Here is a 25,483-nt window from a genome sequence, read left to right as displayed (position 1 = left end):
ATCGATATGAACAAAAGTTTTTAAAGTGTATCTTATAATAAGCGAATAAACGCGTCTGTCATTTTATCGCTGTAACGTTTGCGTAATTATACAGAAATGCATAAAAATGTATCAACGTATAGTTAAAGGTGTATTCTATCACATACGTAAACATTATCCTATTTGAGTGAATACTTTGTAATTAAATCCTAAAGTTCTGAGTTCGTATACTTTCATTGAAAAAGCGCGCTTTCCCGTACATATTTCACTATCACATTTTCCCAAATTTAACAAGAAATATGACATTACGTACGGATACGTAGAAATAGTTGACGATTTTATTACGCTTTATTTGATAAAAATCGGCTGGCTAGTTTTTTTTTTATAACCGTTTAAAGCCAGCGGACTCTACATTTTACTCCGATAGTAGTTGATTTGGCATTCTACAATCGAAAATCTTCTGCTTTACTATTTATATAATGCAATTAATATTTCCTAAGGTAGTTGTCCTTTTTTTCGCATATTTTTATTTTTTGGGTATAATATACGAACCGAATTATAACTACAACACTACAAAATATACCTACACCAGTTTTTGCTCCGTGGCCTCGTGTCGCACACGCCTCTGGTCTGGAAACCGCACGCCACTGTACTTTTAAAAGCGGTTAACAACCACAGACAGAATACTGACAATAAACTAACCTAAAAAGTAATATTTTCCCGCCTATTGTAGATTAATGAATTTTAAGTAATATTGCAATGGCAAGTGAATATAACGAGGAAACTCTGCCGGATCTGCTTCCTCTTTATTATAAACGTCTATTTCCATTCGAACTGTTCTACAAATGGTTAAGTTATGGTAAGTCGAAAACTTTGCTGTATTACCTCTTCATTGCCCGTCGATTGCTAGGAAATTCCTCCTACTTACAATTTCGTGAGATCTCATTCACTCTTCTTGGAGAAATCTACATTAGATACCAATCATTCAACACGCTGGACGAGTTTAAACTGGAACTCACTAAGAAATTTCCTGTGAAGATCGATATTGGAGCTGTCTACACCAGTAGACCGAAGGAGAGAAAGTTAATGAGTGTTTTGATACCGAAAGAGAAAGAGGTTGTCTTTGATATTGATATGACTGATTATGATGATATACGAATATGTTGTTCTGGGGCGGAGGTGTGCGTGAAGTGTTGGAAGCTTATGGTGATCGCGTGCAAGATATTAGATGCAGCTATAAGGGAGGACTTTGGTTATAACAATCTGTTGTGGGTATTTTCCGGTCGCAGAGGCATTCATTGTTGGGTTTGTGACGAAGAGGCACGCAAATTGGATGATTCAGCACGCGGTGCGATAGCGGGATACTTGCAGCTTGTTCAAGGGGGTGCCAATCAATCAAAGAAAGTGCACTTACCTGGCCATAACATACATCATTCAATAGAGTAAAGGAACACATTTCAGTAAAGAGAAATACAATGATTGAATTTTCAGGAGAGCATTAGAGATAATTGATAAATACTTTATTAATGACATAGTGATCGAACAGGATATATTAGGCACAGATGAGAGATTAAACAAATTTCTATTGATCATTGATGAAGACATCAGGAACAACTTTAAAGAAGTAATGAGTAAAGTCAAAACTTCAGAAGAGCGCTGGAAGGCTTTTACTGAGGAAGCAATCAATTTGGCACGACAGGTTAGTCACTCCCATCCTTTTATTCTTATGACATTGAAGTTATAGCGGAAATTGTCTCGAACACAACAACATATCAAAGAAGAAATAATGTTACAGTATTCCTATCCTCGTTTAGATATTAATGTAACACGAGGCCGCAACCACTTGCTTAAAGCTCCCTTTTGTGTTCATCCAAAATCTGGCAAAATTTCGATTCCCTTTTCAGCCAAAGTTGTGGATCGTTTTAATCCCAATGCTGTACCAACCATCAGGTAATGAATTCATTCTTTAAAGTTGCTTAAAATAACTTCGTAGCCTTCTTGTTGATGAAATTAACATATACGATGGCAAAACCAAAGAGCAAGAAGTGAGTATTAATGATCAACAATTGGAAGAAGGTTTTGTAAGTACAAAGACAGTCAAGGATTATAAGAAGACAAGTATGTTAAAGCCAGTTAGTATTTTTGAAGAATTTTTGCGAGGGTTAGCAAAAAGTAGGAGTCAATCTAATCAAGTTACTGGTAAGTAATTGACTTTATGTAGAGAAATCCTTAGAAATAATTTTTTTAGCTCATGACATGGAATTTTAATTGTTTTATCCAATAAATCATTTTTTTTGTCTGTTTTGTATTATTTATATATTAATTATTAACTGCCTTGTTGAACTCCAATTATACTGGAGAAGCCCCAAATATTAATTATACTGACAAAAGTTATTATTGGTATAGGTACAGAAGCAACAAGTCCTAACGTAAGGCTCTAAGCTATACAATGGATGTGATTGAGTGCTTTAGTATATCTATTAGCAAAAACACGTACGTTAATTAATTTTCGCCTGATAAAACTCATCGCAATGACCAGATGCATCTTATTACTTCTAACCCCTTATCGAAATTAAATAAATTACAAAAGCGATAAAACGAAAACTACGCAATTACAAAATTTCTTAAAGGAAAAACAACACAGATACAAATTCAAGTGAGAAGAACCAATTCTCGTAAATAATCCCCCAGATAAGTTTAGAAACATAAAAACTGTTAGGTTTAGATATACATGTGCGATATGGGTTGCGATTCTCTAATTTCTACATGTGCTGTAGTTTTAAATAATGTTAAATTTACGCTCCAAGGCCATGATAGAACTTTCCATGCAGTTTTTCACAAGGGATTTTATTGCACCAAAGATGAGTCACATCCTGTACACTTCACCCTTTCTTAGATTTTTTGGCTACCTGCTTACCTGACCCATTGTTCCCTAAACTTGTCTCTAATGTGGTAAGTAGGTATTATAATCCCACGATAACATGGAGAGTTAATTACACCAAATTCTTGTCTTTAATGTTGACTGCAAACAACTTGGGTATATATGCATTTTCTATCTTTTTTTGTTCACTGTCGCGAATTATTTGGCTAACTTTTTTTGGATTCATTAGTCAAATGTCAAGGTTTTTCTCAGCCGTACTCTTTATCCTTGGCAGTTGCTTTTGCGAAAGTTCGACACCTTTTGGCTTTGCTTACATCAAATATATCATAAGAGTAACAATCATTGTTAAACTAACTTTTCACAATTTCAGTGTTTTATTTTGTGTTCCTTCTCTGCCGTACTTCCGGTTGAAGCGTTGTCTTCAATTAACGTAAGGGGGCCGTGAGATTGCGGAATGTTGCATCCGGTGTCCTAATTAAGTTCTTCAATCGATCACTTGTGCGTGGTATTTGTCTGCTGGCCCTCGGCGCCATTTTTTATTTCGGCTTTATTATTCATTAATTTATGATGAATATATTTGTTTCATCTGTAAATGATTATCTTTGTGTGCAGTCGACCCCAAATTGCGACCTAGGTAAGAATTCTCATGTCAAATTCCCTGTTGGTACCCATAGGGTTATGCCAAGTGTTTAAATAATTATTTCAAACGCAATTCTTTGGAATCATGACTGATCAAGGCGGCCGAGTTAACTGAATTATAATAAGCAAATTAAAGACTTTGGATTCGTCCCGAATGATAAAAATCTTTTGTACTTAAAAATTGTTTTATATTTGGCAAAAGTAATGCGAAAAAATAATTTATGCCGCCTTGATCACTGAATTTTAATATCTCGGGGTAAAATACTTACGCTTGCAGAAAGTAAAACTACTCCAAATATAAAAATATTTATTTCTTTATCAAGATAATAATATATATAAAAAATATTTTTAGGCACTGTAAATTAGTACATATATCATTTTAAATAGTACATATCTATTAATTAAAGCTGATTTGTACACGATAGTAATTACATTATCTACCTACAATACTATGTTAAAAAAAATAATTAAAGTAGACACTGGTCTACTTTAAATATTTTCACCTCCCCATACATCGATATACAGGGTATCGAGGAAATAAGTGTCATAAATGCCTTCAAAATGGATTTATTGACTAAAGTCAAAAGTTCTGAACTAAATTTCTTCTTCTGTTCAATAGTGTTGGAAAATCATTCCTCATAATATATCAACTTTTCGATCACTTTCAAGGCTTCAACTTTTAGTCACCCTGTATACCAAAAACTTCCTATTAATTCAAAAGCTATAAATACATCTTCCGTAGTGCCCAAAGCACACCGGGTCTCGTTGATCTAGATTGAAGCCAACCACTCGCAGTATTTGTTCAATACAATTCAACAAAGCTACATTGACAAAAAATATTTGATCTGTTTGACACAGCCTATCACCCATTTTGTAGAAAGTGTTATATATATTTACAGTTACAAACTAGTCATTGCAGGCGGCCTCGCATACGCTTTCGGTATAAATCCATATTTACGTGTTTTCGGCGCATACGCCCATAACCATCCGTCGACTGTTTGATTCGTGAGATCGGCGTAAATCCAATCGCCTCTTCTTACGGATAGATCGTCGGGCGCTTGAGCTTTATAATCGTACAACATCACAAGCTCTGTGCCGTGGTATCTCAGATCGTCCGCGTTTGAAGAATTTATATGATGCGAGTTATTTTGGGCGGAAAATGTTCCGTTGATGTTTTGATTTGGATTATTATTTAAGTGGCCTACAAAATGAATCGTTTAATCTAATAATGATGGAATGTATGTGTGTAAAATGAATGGCCCTTTTATAGCAAAACTGTAGCACAGGCAACCAATATATGTCAGTAACTCCCTGACTTGATTATATTAATTTAAGAAGATAATAATGTCTTCACTGGATATTCTAAGATGTGTATGGATAATACTTAAACCATTCACAACTATTAATTAGTTTACGATGAATGAGTGGGTGACTTTTTTCTTGAATTTTTTTTGCACCACTTGAACCTAATTAAATTAGCTCGCATTCGGAAACGCGACTTAATCCGGCTCATATTCAATAGCACTAATCCTTGAACTCTTAGAAATCGATTGGCCTCTTTTCGTTCTCGAATTAGACGAGGAACAGATGGACAACACCATCACATAACGGGAATTTTTTTCTTTCGAAAAATCCCCCTAGAAAAATAAAAATATAACATTTCGTTGTATTGAAAATCTCTCAACGGTGCCTTGTAGAGTTCAAAAAGTTTCAATGAGAGAGTGTTTTCTATATTTTTTTGTGTCTCTTCAAATAGCATTTTGACCATCATCGTATCTTCTAGGGTTTCGGAGATCCCCATGATAAGACATACTTATCTTATACACAGTGTATGCGATAGTTTTGAAGCAAGAATTTTTTTCCTACAATAGATATCAGTTTCAGGGGATGATTTATTGGGGTTTAACTGCGTAAGCGAGACGAATTGGAGTGTAGCCGGACGTGACATGAAATGATGCCATGCACGTATTCGCATAACTGTCCCTTAAGGGTCCAGTGTAGGGCAACTAATTTTTTCAAATATAGAAACCTGCACTTTTTATTGAATATTCTTGTTCTACATGGGAAAACAATAAACTTTCGTGGGAAACGTTTTTCCTTACACTTTATTTTTCGAATGCACCGTTCTAAAAGCGCTATTTTGATTTTGAGCTAGGAAGCTGTTCTGTCAAGAATTTGGCATTTTTATTTTTTTAACTAGATTTTTTTGGAAATCCGCCAAAAGCTCGCCCCACCCTTACAACTAAAAATAAACATCATATTTTGTATTACAATTGTACATTGGAAAATATAAAAAGTTATCCTGCGACTACTGTAATAGCTGTGGCACAATGAATAAGAAAAATAGATAATCAGCTGTGAGTTGTAAAAAAATTTATAACGCACCAAAGGGACATGGACTAATAAGTCACAATTGTTATTTACAACTTGAGCATACTTTAATCGACCATTAACGGTGCAAGCCACCTATACAAAAATTATATTAGAGTAGGTACCTATAATGAGTACCACATTATGATACTCATTTGATCTAATGGGGTAGATTTATGTTCTTTATAGAGTGGGGTACACTATGGCCACCTGGTGTCTAGGTCTACAAACTATAAAATGATCATTAGATATCATACATGTCCATAACAATCTGTAATCATTTGAAACCTATTGCAATAATTTTTTACTGCTCCCTAGTTTTCTGTATAAAGCCAGGAATAAATAGGTATTAATTACGTATTTTGGTTGCCTATATACATACTAGTTTTGCTACCCAAGGACCATTCATTTTAGAAGAGATTGTACCTTGAATCACATTGTCGGCAGGATAGACAAAACCGGACGGAATGAATCCCTCTTGGCCATCACTTCTGACTATCCAGTACCAATCTGGATCTTCCCTATTTAAAACCGTAATGAATTCCCCACGTTCCACCGATACGTCGTTTTCATCCCTAGCTATAAAAGTGTACAAAACAATGTAACGACCGGACGGATCTTTCGAAAATGGCAACATATCCGGCTCGGAATGTAAACTAACTGGTGACGCCGCAACTCCGGCTTGTTTCTTCTCCAAGGAGTCGCAATCACTCGTATCCGCACCAGCTATTTCTCTACGACATAAACTGATTTTGAAATGGAATGCGGCTTTAGGTACTTACGGTTCATGACTAGTTTCTGCTTGTTCGGGTGTAGGTTGTCCGTTACGAGGTAATTTTTTCTTAATGGCTAATTCGGCTAAATGGCTATTATATGGCGTGCAATAAGAATGAGGTATGAAACCTTCCTGTCTCGAGTCCATTGCAATAACATAAACCCAGTCGTTCTCTCTATATAATATATTAACAATCTGCCCCCTTTTAACTTCCAGTTCGTCGTCGACACACGGTGTAAAGTCGTGTAGCACCACCATTTTACTGTCAGGAGACAATCCGTGCTCTTTCTCGATACCGACCCGTACCAAAGTTTCGATACTCGCAGATCCTGTAATCCGTCCCATTCCTGTTGTTAAACCGGAACTGGTCCTCATCAGTTCTTTGTCATTATCTCCAGTAATCGCTAAAATTAAAAAATCCAGCAAATTAAATTTAGAAACCATTTTTGTTAATTTGCATGCAACTTTATTCCTTCTACCTACGTTTTTTTTTCTTTCCTCGACGTATTCTGACTGGACACAGAAAAGCCATAATTAGTAATTTTCAAATTAAAAACTTCACATTAATAAATTATAATTAAAAAATAAATATGTTCATCATCTTAACATTAACTTTCTTAATCTTAAGCAGAAGAACGAGATTTACAAGAAGTGGTCCAGTTCAGTGTTGCCAGGTGGATATTTCTTTTCTGTATAGGTATAGGTACCTGCTTACCAAATGCGGTCGCATCTCAAGAGTTGTAGCTGGTGGGGTGTACCCGCGGGTGCAACTATTCTCATCCTGTAATCCTGTATTTAAATGCACTGTCTCCAATTTTCTAAAATGTGCGTTTTTAAATTTTTTCTCATCGACTTCAGTCACGTTCAAAGATTTTTTAAGAACACCCACCCCTACTCCAATTTTCCACAATTTTTTAGGAATATAAATATATACGTGGAAAATGTATCTTGGTGAAGTTTTTAACTTTTAATCATATAAAATTGCGAGAAATTTACTGTTACATATATGCAAGCAAGCCTGATGTGTTAATAGTACCCATTCAAATGGGTGGCATTTCCAAGGGGTGGTTTTTTAGTAAGTACATATATAATTTTATATGTGGAACACATTCTTGCACACTTAGAACATATATAATTATATACTACTATCTGAATTCACTATTGTGAAATGCGTTTCCATATATTTTCCCAATTAAATCAGGGGAAAAAAATTTCAATCAAACTAAGACGAATACTTCGCAAGGTATTTGAATACTTAACCTTCCTTTTTTACCAAAAATCAACTACACCAAAATTTCTCGGGAAAACACTTTTTCTTATTAATTTTGGTGCGTAGAATCCAAAACAATTCGTACTTTTTCGATCAGACTTCTCAATCAAAAGGTATAGACTAGAAACCAATTTCGAAAGAAAATTCAAAGGGCTGTAACTTTTGAACTAGTAGCCCAATCTTGGAACTGTTTGAAATTATGGATTCTACAGGTGACATTCTATAAGAAACTTTTTTTTCCGGGTCGGTCTGAGGCAATTTTTTTCCAAAAATCGACTGCACCAAAATTTCTCGGGAAAACACTTTATCTTATTAATTTTGGTGCGTAGAATCCAAAACAATTCGTACTTTTTCGATCAGACTTCTCAATCAAAAGTTATAGACTAGAAACCAATTTCGAAAGAAATTCAAAGGGCTGTAACTTTTGAACTAGTAGCCCAATCTTGGAACTGTTTGAAATTATGGATTCTACAGGCCACATTCTATAAAAAAAATTTTTTTCCGAAGCGATCTGAGACAATTTTTTTTCGGGCTTCAAAAAAAGTATATAACTTTCCTTTTTTACCAAAAATCGACTGCACCAAAATTTCACGGGAAAACACTTTTTGTTATTAATTTTGGTGCGTAGAATCCAAAACAATTCGTACTTTTTCGATCAGACTTCTCAATCAAAAGTTATAGACTTAGAAACCAATTTCGAAAGAAAATTCAAAGGGCTGTAACTTTTGAACTAGTAGCCCAATCTTGGAACTGTTTGAAATTATTTATTCTACAGGCCACATTCTAGAAGAAAATTTTTTTTCCGGGTCGATCTGAGACAATTTTTTTTTTCGGGCCTCAAAAAAAGGCAGTGTATACCTAACCTTCCTTTTTTACCAAAAATCGACTGCACCAAAATTTCTCGGGAAAACACTTTTCTTATTAATTTTGGTGCGTAGTATCCAAAACAATTCGTACTTTTTCGATCAGACTTCTCAATCAAAATTTATAGACTATAAACCAATTTCGAAAGAAAATTCAAAGGGTTGTAACTTTTGAACTAGTAGCCCAATCTTGGAACTGTTTGAAATTATAGATTCTACAGGCTATTTGAATACTTTTCAATGTATCTGTATCTATTATTCGCTTGTGCTGGACCGTTGAGTGAAAAGGACGTAAAAGTATTTAGTATTCAAATACTTTTTGAAAGTATTCTGCCCAGCTCTGGTAAGAGAATTACTTCATGCCGATTAGGAGATAATTGGCTATAAAAAATTAATCAGACCCAAAAATTTCTTAAACGAAAAATTTGAACGCGATTTTCACTTTACGTCTATTTCAAACGAAACAGATTAAACATAAAATTCTCGGACTTGCCTTACTACATGAAATTTCACTTAAAATCATGAAGCATCCAAAACTGTATTATATCTATTATTACTTGGTGGTATTCACCTTTCATGCATAGGGGCTTAGAAACCGACCGAAATTTTATTATAGCATCTTATGTTACAATAGTATAAAAATTGGCAAATTTATGTACAGCAAAAACATATTCCTAAGTATAAAGAAACAATATGCTGCTACCGAATGTCGTTGGTTTGGTAGTAATCCATTAGAACTTTCCAAGCCCTTGGACTCATGAAACCATTGGGTGGATCTACACCCGTCTTCGCAAAGTCTGTAAAATATAAGTTAATCAATTATGAGTGGTAAATGTAAAACAAATCTTACTTCGCATTTTAGTACCAGAAATAAAGTCAAAATCACTCTTTCTGCACGGATCGAACAGGTCCATTTTTTGATATTTTGTATCATAAGCCGCCACTCGAAACGGAATTATTTCCAAGTCGTGTAGTCCAGGTGCCGATTTTAAAACCATCGCGCCGTGTTGTGAATCGTATAAGTTTCCATCGATCGTACCTTTGGTTCCGAGCGGGTGCGGTATACCTGCGGGATCTCTTCCAACAATATAAAAGTTTGCACCGGCACACATGCGGGCTTTGGCATGCCATTGCACCTGCATACGTATTGGTTAGCGATCTCACAATTTAGATTAGCATTACCTCCGTTGGGCCGGCATACATCATGGGACTTGGAAAAATGGCCAAGACTGTAGTGGCCTTATCCAGTAAACGGTCGTCTAGAACAGCCTTGTGTTGTAAAATGCGAGTGGTGAGAGGAACGTCATCATCTTTAGTCCACCCACCCAGGGGGTGCAAAAGAAGGACGGGGTTCTTGTAGCCTCGCTGTTTTAGTTGATCTCTTGTCTGTGTCATAAGCAATGCGTGACCGTTGTGTATGGGGTTGCGAAGCTAGAAACGTACGTTGAGTATCATCACTATAATTTGAATGTTTTACCTGAAACGCAAACACGGCATCCGCTCCTTTAGCGTTGCATTTTGCTCTAAGCTCCATTGGAGTGAGCCGATACTTGTCTAATCTGTCGTGCCATTTTACTCTTTGTAGCACTTTGAGATCTCCACCTACTACCCAGTCTCCGGATTCGTAAATCATCTATGTAAAAAAAGGTTATAATTTGCTAGTACGGGTTGTGCAGGCATACCTTAATGTAGGGGTGTTTTTCATTCGTAGTTCCAAATTGTCGTGCTGCACGTTCCTCCTTGCGGTGAGGGAAGAATTCAGGATTACGTAGTATTGCATAAAGGGTGTCATTGTGGTAGAGGGAAATAGTTGAAGAATCTTCTAATCTAACTTTGTCTTCCGTTGAAATGGGTAGCACGATAGGGACACTTTGGTTTACGCGTTGTCCGCCAATTTGTAAACAATTGAAGTGTAGTACCTATCAATTAGTTTAAATCACTGGCGAAATCAATTAGGTTTCCTACTTGTAGATATTCCGCTTCCCGCATAAATCCTTTGAGAGGTGTCGCCCAGCCTTCGCTAAGCACTTGCAACCATTGTAAATCCAATGTAGTAATATTCAACCTGGAATGTTCCTCTATGCTAGATTTGATTATATCTATCTCATTTTCGGATGCAAACAGTTCCTTGACATCTTCAACGTGTTCCGTTCGTGGAATAATCTCCTAGAAATCCAGAATGTAGTGCGATGCACCACTGATTTGGTAACTTACATTTTCCTCTAGCATTCCCAAAACTTCAGCTACACACTCTTCAATAGTGAGTTTAACTGTTTTCAAGACAAGGTCTGGATTTTCCGGTTTCTCGTAGTCTTGGTCGATGCCAGTGAACCCCTTGATCAATCCACTACGAGCTTTGCGATATAAACCTTTAACATCTCTTTGTTCGCAAACATTCAGCGGAGTATCGACGAATACTTCAAAGAATGGCAGCCCCGAGCTTGCGTGTATTTCTCTTACCACGTTCCTATCCTGAAATACCAATTCAAACGGTCCCAAATCAAATGAGTTACTACGTACCTCGGCGAAAGGTGACACAAAGCTGCACAAACACACGTGGCCACCATCGGCAAATAGTTTTGCCACCTCTGCCACTCTTCGTATGTTTTCCATTCGATCTTCCTTGGAAAACCCCAAATTTTTGTTCAAACCTGTTCGCATATTGTCCCCATCCAAACCGTACGAGGGTATTCCCTTGGAGACCAAGCTCGCTTCCAACTCGAACGCAATTGAAGTCTTCCCAGCACCTGATAAGCCGGTAAACCATATCGTACAACCACGAAAACCTTGAACGGCTCCCAGGATTTTACCACGTTTCGATCTTGTAACGTGATGGTACTGTTTTGTCACATTGGTCGCCATTGCTAATGCTGAAAAGAGAGCGGACTAGAATCAATTTGAGTCAACACATATTAAATTGTATCATTTTAACCATCGGTCAATTAAATAAGAAAACAAGACATGTGCGTTGTATCTAGAAACTATTTTAAAGGATTAGGTAGATACCTAAACCTAATATGAAAGTAGCAATTACAAGCGTTATATGGAATAAGTGAAAACTTGCCTACTTTTATTCACCTATTTTGTATTGTGCGTTTTGGTTTCGCGTTAAATTTTTCAAGCGTGCACTCGCATTGTTTGGGATAACCGTTCGCACTGCACTTAACGGTTAGGAAATAAAATAATAAGGAAATGGTGAAAGTTTCACATGTGATGGATGACGTTAAATCTTGTCCCACATTTCATTCCTTCTTCTTAAATTATGTAACCACTTGCATATACGCAAATGTAGGCATTTTTTTGACTGGCGGGTAAGGTCGTTATGTATTAGGTTTTGAAGATCAGAAATTTTTTCTTATCTTACGAGGGTAGCAATTTCTAATTCTGAGATACTTAATCCTAGTTTGTGGTCAATGGACAAGGATAAACAGTAATCAGTATTCAGGAACTTAGTAATCAAATATTGCAGATAATATAATAAATCGAAGGTAGGTACTTTAATCATTACACTCGTACTTATTTATTGCATGTAAGTGCCTATTATAAAATTTCCAAATATTTATAATGCATATTAGAAGCGAGGTCCAAAACTTAAGCTTAACGCGTTTGATCGGTGTTGATAACTGATGGCCATTAGACCATGAATTGTGGAATTATATTAAAACAATTCCAAAATTACTACTTTAAAGTATTCCTAATCAGGAATTGCAAAAACTATTCTGATCTCGACTAAATTTAGTATGTGGGGATTTTTCAACATGAAAACAACAATTTCAATTTTCTCAAATTCTTGGTCGGATCACAAAAATGACCAACATGACCAACATTTTATAAAAAAATTCTTGTCTAAAAAAATTCGATATTTGGATATCTTGTCGCGCCACCGACAGGATATCCAAATCCAAATTGGTTGGATATTTTGTCGCTTTATTTGGATTTGGATAATTTGTCGATAAAAATTGGATATCTTGACGAAAACAATCCAAATTATTTGGATAATTTGTCCCTAAAAAGTTGGAATTTGGATTTCTTGTCGGTCCCCACTGGCTTCAGTGTAGGAGGGGTGACGCGACGGTGCGTTATGTGTTTGTTTTCTTCAGAACTCTTCTAAATAGACCTCGTACGTTTTCCTCAAGTTTCTCTCAAATCCGTTCAAGTTCTCAAATTCGCTTCATATTTTCCCTCAATCTTCCTTAAATTGCCCCTAAACTTTCCTAAAAGTTTTTCGCAAGTTTTTTAGTTGGAATAGAAATTAAAAATTATAACTTTGATCAAAAGAGTACTTAAAATATACAGGGTGTAGCACCTAAGATCAATCGGATCATAATTCCTTACCATATTGAAAAAAATGTAGGGGAAAAATCGTGTACAATTGTACAATTGTACACGATTTTGCCCCTACACGTCGACATGTTTTTAAGATATTTCTGCTTTACAGTGGCGTGCTGTATTCTAGTGGTAAACTTGAAGTGGAATGTAGGTACTTGAAGAGTACTTATTTTTTTAATGTAGCATATATACCCTTAACTTTAACGATTTCCTTGTTATAACCTTTCATCCTCCAAAATTGTCCATCTTTGAATTTTTCTTTAAAGAAACAAAATCGTCGTTTTTAAAATCCGTCATGTTTCCCCCAAGCTTTTTTCAATTTTCGATCTCAAGTTCATCAAAACTGCCCTCACGTTCCCGTCACATTGCTTCTCAAGGTAATTTTCCATTTCCTCTCAGATTCTCACTAAATGCCCACAGTATCTCTCCAAGTTGCCGTCAAATTCCTCTCAAGTTTCTCTATTCGTGTTTTTCCCCTCAAGTTCGTTTAAAGTTGCACAGCGAGAACGGCCATTATACCCAGTTGCACCACCATCAAAATTAAGCCTTGCTTAAAGAGCTTAAAGTTATGTTGAACTTAAAATCTATGGCAATAATTAACGATAAATCTTGTGACACACCGTCATTTAAGAGGCTCCTTTACAAGTCTTTACTGCAGAATCAATAAATTAATGGCGTTTTCTGTTCTTTTACTTGTTTCTCCAATATGTCTTAGCTGCCATAAATGATTTAACAATTTATTTTAAAAGGGTTAAGTGGGAGAGCAGATGGTATGGATGCCGTACCAATCTGAACTTCGCCCTTTTGGGTTGTTACATACATTATTTTTTAGTTACTATCATAAACTTGTAAACGGCAACTCAATAAACGACTATTATATTATATTATTATGAAAATCGTTGCTATGGCATTTAAGTTATGCTTAACTTTAAGCGATACTTAATTTTGATGGTGCAATTGGCTATATTGACTTACGGTCGTTTTTGAACAAATTTCAACGCCCAGAAAACCGAAACCGAGAGTTGTCACTCTGGAATTGGGCGCAAGCCTGTTGAGGGCCCAGAACAAGAGAGGGATAATAAAGAAATGAAGTTTACGATCCATGCAGGTAAACCAAACAGAACCTCTCGTTACCAGAATCAAAGAAGAATTTCCTGATGGAATTTCATTAAAAGATATCCAGCTCAATACTGATTCTACCGCTTCAGTTCGGCCGTCTAATTGTAGGATTTTTAGCAAATAAATGCTTCTACTTGCGGTTCCCGTGACAATTGGCATTTACCGAACACTAAACGAGTACGAAAAGGAACTTGCGTTGATTAAAATTTGATACTTGTCAAGTGTCGCTGAGGAGCTGGTTTATGGTATTGATACGAAAATTCCAACGAAAAATCAAAATTTTCTAAGGAACATTTTTAATTTTCATTATGTAAAATACTAAAACTATTTAATAGGATACTTACCGGATTGTAGTTAGGACTATACCGATCACCTTAATTTGTCTTCTCAATATTCAATGAACTTACAACTAAACGCCTTCTTAAAAACTGGACACTATTTAAATGCTATGTCAAGGATTAGATGTGGTTTATTTAAACCAGGAAATTATATAATAATACAAATTGTAGAATTATTATTAGAGATACATAGTTGCTATTGTTTACGAGAATCTGATTGTGTGACCGTGAAAGTTGATACAAATCTGCAAAAAAACATTAAACATTCGCGAAAAAACTTGCCAACTTAATACGCAACTTACTCTTTGCTTTGAAATTATGATACATGTCACAAAAAAATAGATTAGAACCATTCAAACCGCCATGAAGAAGGCCTTTTCTGAGATACAAAGATAACAAATTCATTCATCTACATAGGTAGGTAGCATAGAGTAAAATTGTGAATGTTAAGGCAGCAAATGTATCATCGCCAACCAAATTTTTAATTTACACACATTTTCGATTTTTCTTTCTAGCGTTCAAAGATGTTACCAAAAGTCTTACACACTTTCATTATTCAAGTTCGATTCCGATGAAAAACAGTCCTTGATATTGAGAATTCGTTACAGAAGCAATAAGAAGCGGTTTCCCATTCGACGCTGCAATAAAGCGAAAACCAAAGATATTGGGGACGTTAATGAGAACCATATATTTACGTTATCCCCGTGGTATTTTATCGATCTGTGTATATTTGAGAAGGCATCTATTTTTAACCTTAGCAACAGCATCCTTATTTGCAATTTTCTTCGTTGCTAAGGCGATGTAAAAAGAATCTCTCGACGTTCACCTATAAATTGTTTGGCGCCTTCGCCTTTTGTTTCCAGTACAACAGACTTTTGTAGAGCAAAGGGTACCTATATAACGAAACGAACCCCATCTTCAACTGCCTGTTACTCTACGGTTATTGTCAGTATTTTACAGCACAGGGATGGATTTGCAATCAGTCAGAAAAAGAATCGAATGGTTTTTTGAATTTAAGTTTACAGATATCAGTTGTTTTGAGTACTTTGTTAGCTTTATGTATGAGCCTCGAAATCCAAGTAGTTTAGGAGTAATGCGAATATTGTTTGGTAAGTTTCTTGTGCTGAATGTCGCTTACATTGTCGAATTCATCACACGTTTGCTGAGTTTTAGAATTTTAGATGACATTTTGTGTTCTTGTTCGTTTCCATCTGCACAAGACATTTTCTTCATCGAAGCCACAAGAACTTTTTTGCTCAAAAATAGATTCATTGAATCTTTTCCCTAAACATACAATTGATACAATTTCATTCATTTTCATTTATGAGAATATTAAAATTAAACTAACATTTATTATTATACTGTCATTCTACAACTAAATTACTAAATAAAATCCTTTCTTTCAAATTTTCAATTTAACAACTAACCCCTAACTACCAAAATTTTAGTAGTCAAGCATCTTCCAACCAGAGTTGGACATTAGTTTAGTTAAATGTCATTGTTTAAAAACTCTTTGATACGATATAGCAACAGGTTAAGTGGAAATTTTTTACGACAAATGGCAAATTAAATAAGCATTAGCGGAATTAATTTAAAGGGAAAATAAGTAAACTTACAAAATGTCGCAACTAAATCATGTAAGCGGACGAAAGTAGCGGCAGTCGGCGGCAACCTAGATGTGCTGTGGGCGAAACGGACGGACAGACTCGAGCGCCACCAAGGCGTATGGCCTTGTTCCTTGTCTAGGTCGACGGTAGCGGCGGTTTACGAGACGGTCTCTGAAGCCTCGGGTAAACTCAATCAGAGTAAACTCCAGGAATCGGACGGGTTCAGCAAATGGCGGCGGTCACTTCGAAAAAACAAAAACGACAAACTCCCTAGCGGGAATAAAAGCAACAAACCACAAAGTAGCGGTGTCTACGGGAAAGCAAATGCAGGAAAACGAAACAATGGGCCGTATGAATAAAAGTAAGCAAATGCTTATACTTGCAAAATTCAAAGTAATTACTCGTAACAGCCCCTTCATACTGGTCTGTTTAGCATGGTATAGCAGCGCTGCTCTGCGTCCTGTCCTTCTGCTTAGAAGCGCTGCTAAGTCGCCCAGTGCGAAGGAGCACTTACGAGTATTTACTTTGAATTTTGCAAGTATAAGCATTTGCTTACTTTTATTCATACGGCCCAATGGCCCATATGAATAAAAAGAAGCATATGCTTATACTGGCAAAATTCAAAGTAAATACTCGTAAGTGCCCCTTCACACTGGGCTGCTCAGTAGCTCTGCACTGCGTCCTGTAACATGGCTAACCAGCGCTGCTAAGTCGCCCAGTGTGAGGGGGCAGTTACGAGTAGTTACTTTGAATAGTGGAAGTATAAGCATATGCTTCTTTTTATTCATATGGGCCAATATCCCCCCTCTCCCAGGAACTAGTAAAAAGCTTACCTTGTAATAAAACGGGGAGGTACTGTGTAATAAAAGCAAAAGCTGTAGATACGGCTCGGTAAACTTAATATAAAAGCAAAAATTAAACGGTATAAATGTAAAATAAATTTACGGAAAAGCTCAGAATTACGGTACATACGAAACGTACTTGCGAAAATGCAAAAGATCGATTATTAAAATACGGTACGCGTGTCAAAGTAAAATTACGGAAAATATTAAAAATTGTGGCACTTACGAACGCACCTAGAAAAGACGCAGAAGGCAAAAATATAAGTTTACTGTTCGGGTAAACACCAAAAGCATAAACATTTTTTTAGCTACTGTTAATTGTACTTAAATGGTCGGATTGAAGTTTCTAAAGTCGCTAGTCCAGTAAGGCTCATTGTTAATTGCAATTTCTCAGGTCGCCATAAAGGTCTCTTATCAACCCGATAACTGCGTAAACCTGCAAGGCCTTGCAGTTTTAATGCTTTAATGCTATCTTGATGGGAACGGTTGCAAACGGCGAATTAATTGCATCTTTTGTTTACGGTAGCGGCGGCTGAAACACAACTCTAGAAATGAAATCAAATACCTTTACCTGCTACCCTTTCTGCGAAGGAAATCTGAGCTCTATGAAATTTGGTATCTAGGGTTTCTTCAACATGACAATAACTAATTCAAATTGCCTCAAAACAGGGTTAAAGTTGCAAAAATTGTTTTTTGCATATGCATAAACATTTCCTCCCTTCGATATGCAAATCGACCGATTTTTGAATTGTACAGAATTTTATTTTGCCGAGTTTTAGGGGGGTAGAAAATTCGCTGAGCCGCTGTATATGCTCGCATCGCTAAAAGTGGTGGCGTATATCTTTTGAGTTTCACCAGAAATTCTGTACCAACCTAATTCTTTCTCGGAAAAACTGCATTAAAATAGGGGTTGTTCGCCGAAACTCTTTGGTAAAACTATTATACTAAAAGTCTTCATTTTGTTATAATAGGGTGAATGATTCTCATATTATTTAACGTAATTTATAAATCTGCAATTGAATTCCAATAAAATAAACCATTAACAACTATTATTTGTCTTATCTCAAAATGAAATTAGGGAGGACATGCCGTGCCCTCTCCTTCGAATCTAAAATTGACAGGTCCGAATTTTTTTTTAATACTGTGTATATAGACCTTCATGGCAAATAGTGGCTGAAAGGATTGTACTCAGATTGTAAAATGAATACTTAAATTTAGTATTTTTTGTCCAACCAAAAGGATGGTATCACTGAAATTTAATGCAAAATTACCAATCAATGGAGCAAAATAACCCAAATCCTTTTGTTGGATTCAATTTTTATCAATAAATACAATACAAAATATGTTTCGTGCAAAAAATTTTCAAGGGTCGATTCCTTCAGGAATATTAAAATTACTTAGAATAAAGTTTCTCATACAAATTCCTAAAAATAACCGACCACTTTATACAAATCAAAAACTGTATACTCTTCTGGAAACAATTGACCTTATATCTCCTTGGAAAATGATAAATCGTGTCGGCGTTGTGAGCATTCCGCGAAGTGTCCCGGCCCTCAATAAACTTTTACTGGAAGTTAAAGTGATAATTTTTTACTACCACTCGGGCAGATTTAACTCAATAAATGCACGTGCTGGTTGTTGAAATCGCACCACGAATATTCACACATACCCAAGGATATTTCTCACAATGCAACGAAAAAATATCGAGCGCGAATCAATTTTTTTCCGCACTATGTACGTGATCGCTGCTTAATTTGATACAGCCTCAACGATAGAAAAATTGAAGTACAAACAGTGTACGTGATCGCTCGCGAATTCGTGTTTGAATTTCAAGCTCTCTCACGTCTTTCGTTATTTTAATGTCGTCCACGAGAAAAACCGAAAAGGGACTTATTTCTGAACGCAAATATGACCTCGACTGGCGTGGCCCCACAACCAATAGAAAGCCCGCTTTTTCCTTACCTAAGCTTCGGGCAGAACGGCACGAAAGTCATCGTGGGAACCGCGCACGCTTTCCGCAGTACGTTTCTTGTCATCGCTTCTTATCGCTAGACATGCTTTCATTCACGTTCGCTATGAAGCGAATATATAATATATATAGCCTATAACAAAATACAAATAGAAAACTAAATCATTGGTAACCTCGGGCGTTTCTGAAAATTTGATGCTACTTCAACTACCCTGCTCACCCTCTGCTACAACAACGCGCACCCCTAAAATCTCTGAAATTCTAACTTCATATAACATTCGAAAAGGCAATTCAAATTAAGAGCTACCATTACATTATTTAATAAACGGAACACTACTTTAAAAAATATCTTCTCAGTAGTTATAATAACTACGTCTATATCCATAGATTTTGTTTAATCTATGTCTAAACTACATCCATTTTTTAGGAGTGCTAATGATCATGGACACCCTATTTGAACGAAATGGTCTACACATACTGTACCGTTGGGGCCATAGTGAAGATTGCCACTTTCCACTATTCCCGCAGATGAAAGTTCCAAATTTTTCCACCATTGCTGCTGTCTACAGTGTAATGTTGGCGGGTAAACTCAAATGAAACACAACAAACCAACAACGGGGTACACTTTCAGGCGCAATCGGCGTAACTCTTGGATACAAGTTTCGGGTAAGCACCCTGTTCTTTGGTATTCCGTACTGGTACCTCATACTCCTGGACAAAACGTACTGGAACAATCACAGCTACCTGTTCGGTTTGGTTATCATTTTGCTTAGCGGATCTTCGGCCAACCACTCAGCGTAAGTAGGTAGTTTGTCTAGTCACGAGGATTTATTAGACGAATTTAGCTCGATTGATTCGTTGTGTGATGCCAAACTCAACAATAGACCGGTTCCGTTTTGGAATTATTTTATTTTACGTTTTCAATTTTTCATTCTTTACTTCATGGCCGGACTGAAAAAAATTGATGCCGAGTGGTTGTATGGATATTCAATGGATGACATGGGAGATCATTGGGTTTTCCAACCATTTAAGTAAGCACGCACTTATCGAGGAGGTTTGTAGGTGAAAAAATGCATTACAGGCTTTTTTTAACGACATCTCAAATTGATTACTTTGTCGTTCATTTAATTGGGTTTATCATTGATCTTACCATGGGATTCTGGTTAATTAGTCCAATTTCTAGACCCTACGCCATGTTTTTCTGCGCATACTTTCATGTTTTAAATTCCCGTTTATTTAGTATTGGTGAGTAAGCATAAGTACTGAGGCGATTAATCTTACAGTTCGTAGGTATGTTCCCGTACGTTTGCATTGCAACCATGCCAATTTTTTGTAAAGAAGATTGGCCCCAAAACCTTTTGCGTAGGTTTAGGTTCCGAGTTAATCCCAGAAGCGAGGCGAGTAATAGGAAAAAAATAGCAGGGCTGAACTTAAAAAAACGTATCGTTGCATCGCTTCTACTTCTGCATTGCGCCATACAATTCTTTCTCCCATACTCGCATGGTATCACCAAGGTAAGAGTTGCACCTGAATGTCAATTTTTCTTGGAAAGTGAGTAGGGTTTTAACAACTGGACGAATGGCTTATACGGGTATTCGTGGGATATGATGGTGCACTCTTGGAATTCGGCTCTTGTTGTGGTTCGGATCACAGACAATGAGAATGAAAGGGACTACTTCATCGATCCAGAAATTTGGACTCAAAACCAACGTTGGAACAAACACGCAGATATGTGCATACAATATGCGCAATGTTTGAAGGAAAATTTACTTCAGATTAAACGTACGTAATTAACGTGTCAAAGATAGGTATTACACTGGCAGCTTTTAGAAGGCTCTTTTGAATCGGAGTGGAAAAACTTGTCAAGCAATATTTCGGTTTACATTGACGTTTGGTGTTCGCTAAATGGACGTTTTCAACAAAGAATGTTCAATCCAAACTATGATCTTTTAAAGGCCAAATGGTCAGCGTTTACAAAAGTAGAATGGCTTTTACCTCTGATGGCGGAGAGCGGTGAATTTAGAAGCCAGCTACCGAAGATCGAAGATCATGTATACTCATGGTCTAATTATAGTGAAGTAATGTTTGTTGCTGACTTCCCAGGTAAGTCAAGTCGTAAGTTATTAAACCACTGATTGATCACTATTTTAGACATGGTGCTAGAAAATTACCTCTCTGTTGACTTAACCAATGTCACGTTGACGGTACTCAGTGGAGAAGTGATTTATGAAATGGAAAATGATCGTGAAATATACGTTAAACTTCCGAAAGGGTCGTATCACAAGATCCGGACGGGCAAGTTCCACAAGATACATACTTACGGACGAGAACCTTCACTATATATGTATACATTCATTAATAAAACCAAGGAAAAACTCAACGAGCATTGAAATTATCCGGTATCGTACCGTTGCAGTAAATAAAGTGTTTTAAAAGGCTGTTTATTGAAATATTAGAATGGTAAACCTGACTTAAGAATCATTCATTGATTCATTCAATTGATGATTCTAGAATAATTAGTGAACGGATCCGCCTTTAACTCCGTAGGCGGATATAATTGCGTTTTTCTTCTTTATCCATTTTCCATCGACAATTGTTACTTCATTTATAATTAACCATCTTATTTAAAATGTATGTATTTTATGACATCAAAGAGATTGTTACATTTGATTTCTTTTAAGGTTTTAATTTATGGTGCCAGTTTAAGGACCAGTTCAAGTTTTAATTTCAAATTTTAGTTTTAATGTTGAACTTGTATTACGATTCAGTAATCAATTCAATCGATCATCCTTGATTGGTGGTTTGTTAAACTAGGAAATTTCAATTGTAAATTCAAATTAATAAGAGTTTGTGAGTAACGTAATTCCAAACGTCCGAAAGGTAAGGGCATTCGAATTTATTTGGGAGCTAGCCGTCAGTTAAATACTTTGTGTTAGAAAAAGTCTCATTGCAGTAGGAAATCAACTTTAAATAATACGAACCCCTGCACTGAAACAAACTGTTACAGTCTTATTAATAATGCAAAACTTATGCCAACAAAGAGAAGGTAAGTAATTAAATGTTTAGCTTCTAACGATTTCTTATTATCGATTAGAATTGTATTAATTTCCCAACTTCGTTACTGCAAGTTACTGCAATGATATATTAAACATTCACCATTAATTTTGTATGTTTTTTACGCATATTTATTACTAAGAATGCCTGTCTTATAAATTTTATGACTTAAAACGCAGAGTGTTAATGAACAAACCTACATTTTATTTACACTCTGCACCGTGTACCAGTTCAACCTTGTCACCACGTTCGCGTAAGAAAATTATCCTAATTCATTGCGAAAAAGCTGACATACGCCTACTGCCCAATAATAGTCCAGAAAAGTGCACACAAGTTTTGCTTGAAATCATACCATCGTCCGTGTCATCTAATCTGTCTGTCCTCCCTTTTATCGGTGCAATAATTCTTTAACGGAAGGTCCTAGACGCTTGAAGTTTGGTGTATGGGTTCTGGGTTCCTCTTAGTCCTAGAAAGGTCACCTAAATTCCAGATAAAATCGTTCAATACTTTACATCCGAAATGAAACCGCTAGCTACCCTATGACTCTCAATTGGTCACGTTCACAAATATCTAAAATAAACTTTAGGTACGGATCAACAAAATTAATCATAATTAAGCATGAGACATTTGTCTGGATTGTTAAAGGGTTCGAATAAAGACACGATTTAGATGAATTCACACAAACAAAAAATTTATTTTAAACACATAAATTAAATTAATCATAAAATTACTTACATACTTACATTCTGTTAAAATCCCAAAAAATCCGAGCGAAAGCTCGATCTTGAAATTGGCAAAAGGCCCTTTTCTTCCGCCAACGTCAGTATTTAACATGTCTTCCCTACTTTTCACAATTCGAAAAACTTCATTCAATTAACGGAACGTAGCAACATGACAACCAATCAAAATTCCGTTCCTAGACGCCCTTTAAGTCACATAACACAATTTTACGCGGAATTCTCTTATGTCAGATATCAATTTTCCTGTTGTTATCGCTAATAAATTACCTACATCAACCTTTCAACAAAAATAAGCGCTCATAAATTAAATCAGAACTGTCACTTAATGATTTAACTAAACGAAATTGATAACAAAAGTAAACAATAAATTGCCCTACATTTAACAATTCTAGGAAATAATGTTTTACAAGAAAAAAAAATACACCACTTGGATGCAACTAGGAAGGCAATACTCGCATTGAGTTTACAGGTAAAACCCAACCAGGATAAGTAAATAAATTGAAAATTGAAATTGAAACGAATTACTGTAATTTTGAGAAAAGTGTTCTTCTCTTCAAAACAACTCCAAAACAACTAAAGATCCGTAAAAATGCTATAGTATCAAATTGTAGATTTTTTCATTCCAAACATCTTACTCATCGGATATTTATCCGTACGACAAAAATTAAGTGAGATATAAACGCTTAAAACATGTATTTACATGCAAGCACTACCTTCTTTCACCGCCTTTTAAAACTAAGGGATTTAGACTTGTATAGCTCTTGTAAAAAACCCACAAAATGGTTTTCTCTATTATAAAGGAGTTATGATTAAAAAATCAATCGTAACCTTTTTCGAAAAATGTGTGGTGGTTTTTAATGTGGTTGAAAAATTACAAAATGAAATTAGTAATACATTTTTTTTAATTTAAAAGTTGTGATAAATTATTAGTTTTTTGAGGATAAATACCTTTTTTTAATTATACTACAATAGGGGTTGATTTTTAAGGATTGAAATATTCTGAGAAAGCATCTAATTACTCAACTCATCTGAATCAAATTTTACTCACTTTAAGCGTTAATATATAGTTTTATGGGTAAAAAGGGCAAAAAATTAAGAGCGCCCATCGCCCATCCATATTAATAAATTTTGAAGGGGATGGTAACTTAAGCTTAATCCCAAATGTGTTTTTAATGTTAGTCCTTCGATCTCAACTGGCTGGTATTAATATATAGGTACATCAGGCAGAGTAGGATGTTATGGAATATGCCCTGAAATTTCAGTTTGGTGACGATGTATGTATACGAAAATTTTACCAGACGCTATTTTCTTGGAGGTAAAGGTCTGGGCTATAAATATTGCATCTAGAATTTTAAATATTTCCGGTCGCCAATTTCCCTTTCGATTGTGATCAAATTTCTTAGAATTTCGTGTAATGTGAAGGATCAAAAATAAGAGTTAAACCTTTCTCTTCATGCATTTACTAGTAGGATTTGAAGAAATGAAATTCGCGATCTCGCAATCTTTAATGTCATCGTGGACGCGGGTGCACAAATTGCACAAAGCTAAACTTCTTGTACTTCGTAGTTCATCACGCCATAAAATCCCTAAATTATATTCTACCCAGGATATTCTAATATCCCCACTTATGGTGCTACATGTGTAAGTGGTACATTTCTTATTTAAATTTCGAGTCTCGCAGATGTGTTAATAGTCACTTGTAATTTTGGTCTATAAGTCAATTAACAACAAATTATGCACCCAGATCGTTTATTAATATCAGCCGCTCGCTTCCTTAAACAGTAGTGAATTTTTGTGCTTCCTTCTTTTTTAAAATGTGGATTAGAATAGTATCGGTAAGATCTAGTTATTATTACATGCGCAGCACTATAACGCGTAAAATTTAAATTTCAAAAGTTTGCGGTGAATAAAAAAGCAAATGACATGAAACTAAATGAGGTAATGATTAATTTACTATTGGACGTGAAGGCCAGGCGTAGTGAAGTGAGGCATTTAATTAAAATAATAAAAATGTTAAACAAATTTTCAAGTAGATGTATGCCCTCTAAGCCACACTCGTGCGCCGCATTACTTTCTGTTAATTTAAAATTTTAATATTTATGTTTACAAATGGTGCATTGCCAGTTATGATCTATGGAGAAAGTTGCAATAATCGTTATTTTGAATTATTTAACGTACCTACGTTAAACGTAAAGAATTCTCAGAAAGTTTATATCAATCTAATGTAATGATTCGTATTGCATAGGTAATTTATTGAGTAATACAAAGGCAAGTTCTTGACATTGAAAGTGAGATTTTCTGGTATGGTCTAATTAATATGGGTAACGACACTTTAGGTGGGAAGTACTTCAGGGCAACCTAGGGCACACCAAATTATTCAATTGCCATTAACAGATATGTCGATTAATTCCTTTAAAGGTTACATAATTAGAATTTATCTGTCACTTTTACCTGTTGCATGTTTGTTAATTTTTGAAATTTTGCCAAAAAAATTCTTTCGAAATATACCTACAGTATTTGAAAATTAAACGATTTTATGACTCTACGTGACCCATCGCATGGCAGTAGAGAAAGTAAAAATTTCTTTGACGAAATACACAATGTTTAATGTGTGCACTTTCCCCACCGCCAACATTAACTTCACACGTTAAAAAGGTGGTGATTAGTAAACCAGATATCAGCATAACGCAATGCCGAATATGAGAAAA

The 25,483-nt window shown here is 35.7% G+C and overlaps 3 protein-coding genes across 6 annotated transcripts; 1 reads left to right on the top strand and 2 right to left on the bottom strand.

Annotated features, from left to right (window-relative positions):
* Positions 1-671: 671 nt before the first annotated feature.
* On the top strand, positions 672-21,389 carry LOC116171578 (vitamin K-dependent gamma-carboxylase-like). The gene is given in 12 exon segments (XM_031488497.1): positions 672-838; positions 890-1,421; positions 1,471-1,929; positions 1,973-2,178; positions 19,409-19,564; positions 19,613-19,778; positions 19,827-20,012; positions 20,063-20,226; positions 20,272-20,495; positions 20,541-20,763; positions 20,812-21,084; positions 21,133-21,389. Coding segments are annotated over 12 exon segments (2,928 nt in total). The 5' UTR covers positions 672-738; the 3' UTR covers positions 21,372-21,389.
* Positions 3,790-7,317, bottom strand: LOC116171581 (SH3 domain-containing protein Dlish). The gene is made up of 4 exons (XM_031488502.1): positions 7,128-7,317; positions 6,652-7,048; positions 6,296-6,603; positions 3,790-4,700 (listed from the first exon to the last, which is right to left on the bottom strand). The coding sequence occupies exons 1-4, from the start codon at positions 7,174-7,176 to the stop codon at positions 4,399-4,401; spliced, it is 1,056 nt and encodes a 351-aa protein (XP_031344362.1). The 5' UTR covers positions 7,177-7,317; the 3' UTR covers positions 3,790-4,398.
* On the bottom strand, positions 9,371-16,247 carry LOC116171579 (bifunctional 3'-phosphoadenosine 5'-phosphosulfate synthase-like). 4 transcript variants are annotated; one of them, XM_031488499.1, is made up of 9 exons: positions 16,180-16,247; positions 11,298-11,647; positions 10,992-11,249; positions 10,743-10,943; positions 10,460-10,696; positions 10,255-10,410; positions 9,960-10,208; positions 9,628-9,913; positions 9,371-9,574 (listed from the first exon to the last, which is right to left on the bottom strand). In XM_031488499.1, the coding sequence occupies exons 2-9, from the start codon at positions 11,637-11,639 to the stop codon at positions 9,477-9,479; spliced, it is 1,827 nt and encodes a 608-aa protein (XP_031344359.1). In that variant the 5' UTR covers positions 11,640-11,647; positions 16,180-16,247; the 3' UTR covers positions 9,371-9,476. The 4 variants fall into 4 exon arrangements, with proteins under 4 accessions (XP_031344359.1, XP_031344360.1, XP_031344358.1 ...); XM_031488500.1 differs by lacking the exon at positions 16,180-16,247 and adding an exon at positions 14,570-14,622; XM_031488498.1 differs by lacking the exon at positions 16,180-16,247 and adding an exon at positions 11,846-11,931.
* Positions 21,390-25,483: the final 4,094 nt, after the last annotated feature.

Source organism: Photinus pyralis, unplaced genomic scaffold (assembly GCF_008802855.1).
Source record: "Photinus pyralis isolate 1611_PpyrPB1 unplaced genomic scaffold, Ppyr1.3 Ppyr1.4_LG5, whole genome shotgun sequence".
Classification (NCBI taxonomy): Eukaryota; Metazoa; Arthropoda; class Insecta; order Coleoptera; family Lampyridae; genus Photinus; species Photinus pyralis.
The sequence above is the reverse complement of the archived record's forward strand: the minus strand, read 5'-3'. Positions and strand labels throughout refer to the sequence as shown.

Bases quoted from the DNA above. Each gene is read 5' to 3' on its own strand.
- LOC116171581 (XM_031488502.1), bottom strand. From the start codon at position 7,176: ATGGCTTTTCTGTGTCCAGTCAGAATACGTCGAGGAAAGAAAAAAAAA. The intron at 7,049-7,127 runs GTAGGTAGAAGG...TTTTAATTTTAG, and splicing joins TCGAGGAAAGAAAAAAAAAC to CGATTACTGGAGATAATGAC. The intron at 6,604-6,651 runs GTAAGTACCTAA...TTTATGTCGTAG, and splicing joins GCAGAAACTAGTCATGAACC to AGAAATAGCTGGTGCGGATA.
- LOC116171579 (XM_031488499.1), bottom strand. From the start codon at position 11,639: ATGGCGACCAATGTGACAAAACAGTACCATCACGTTACAAGATCGAAA. The intron at 10,944-10,991 runs GTAAGTTACCAA...CTGGATTTCTAG, and splicing joins TGGGAATGCTAGAGGAAAAT to GAGATTATTCCACGAACGGA. The intron at 10,209-10,254 runs GTAAAACATTCA...GTACGTTTCTAG, and splicing joins ATGCCGTGTTTGCGTTTCAG to CTTCGCAACCCCATACACAA.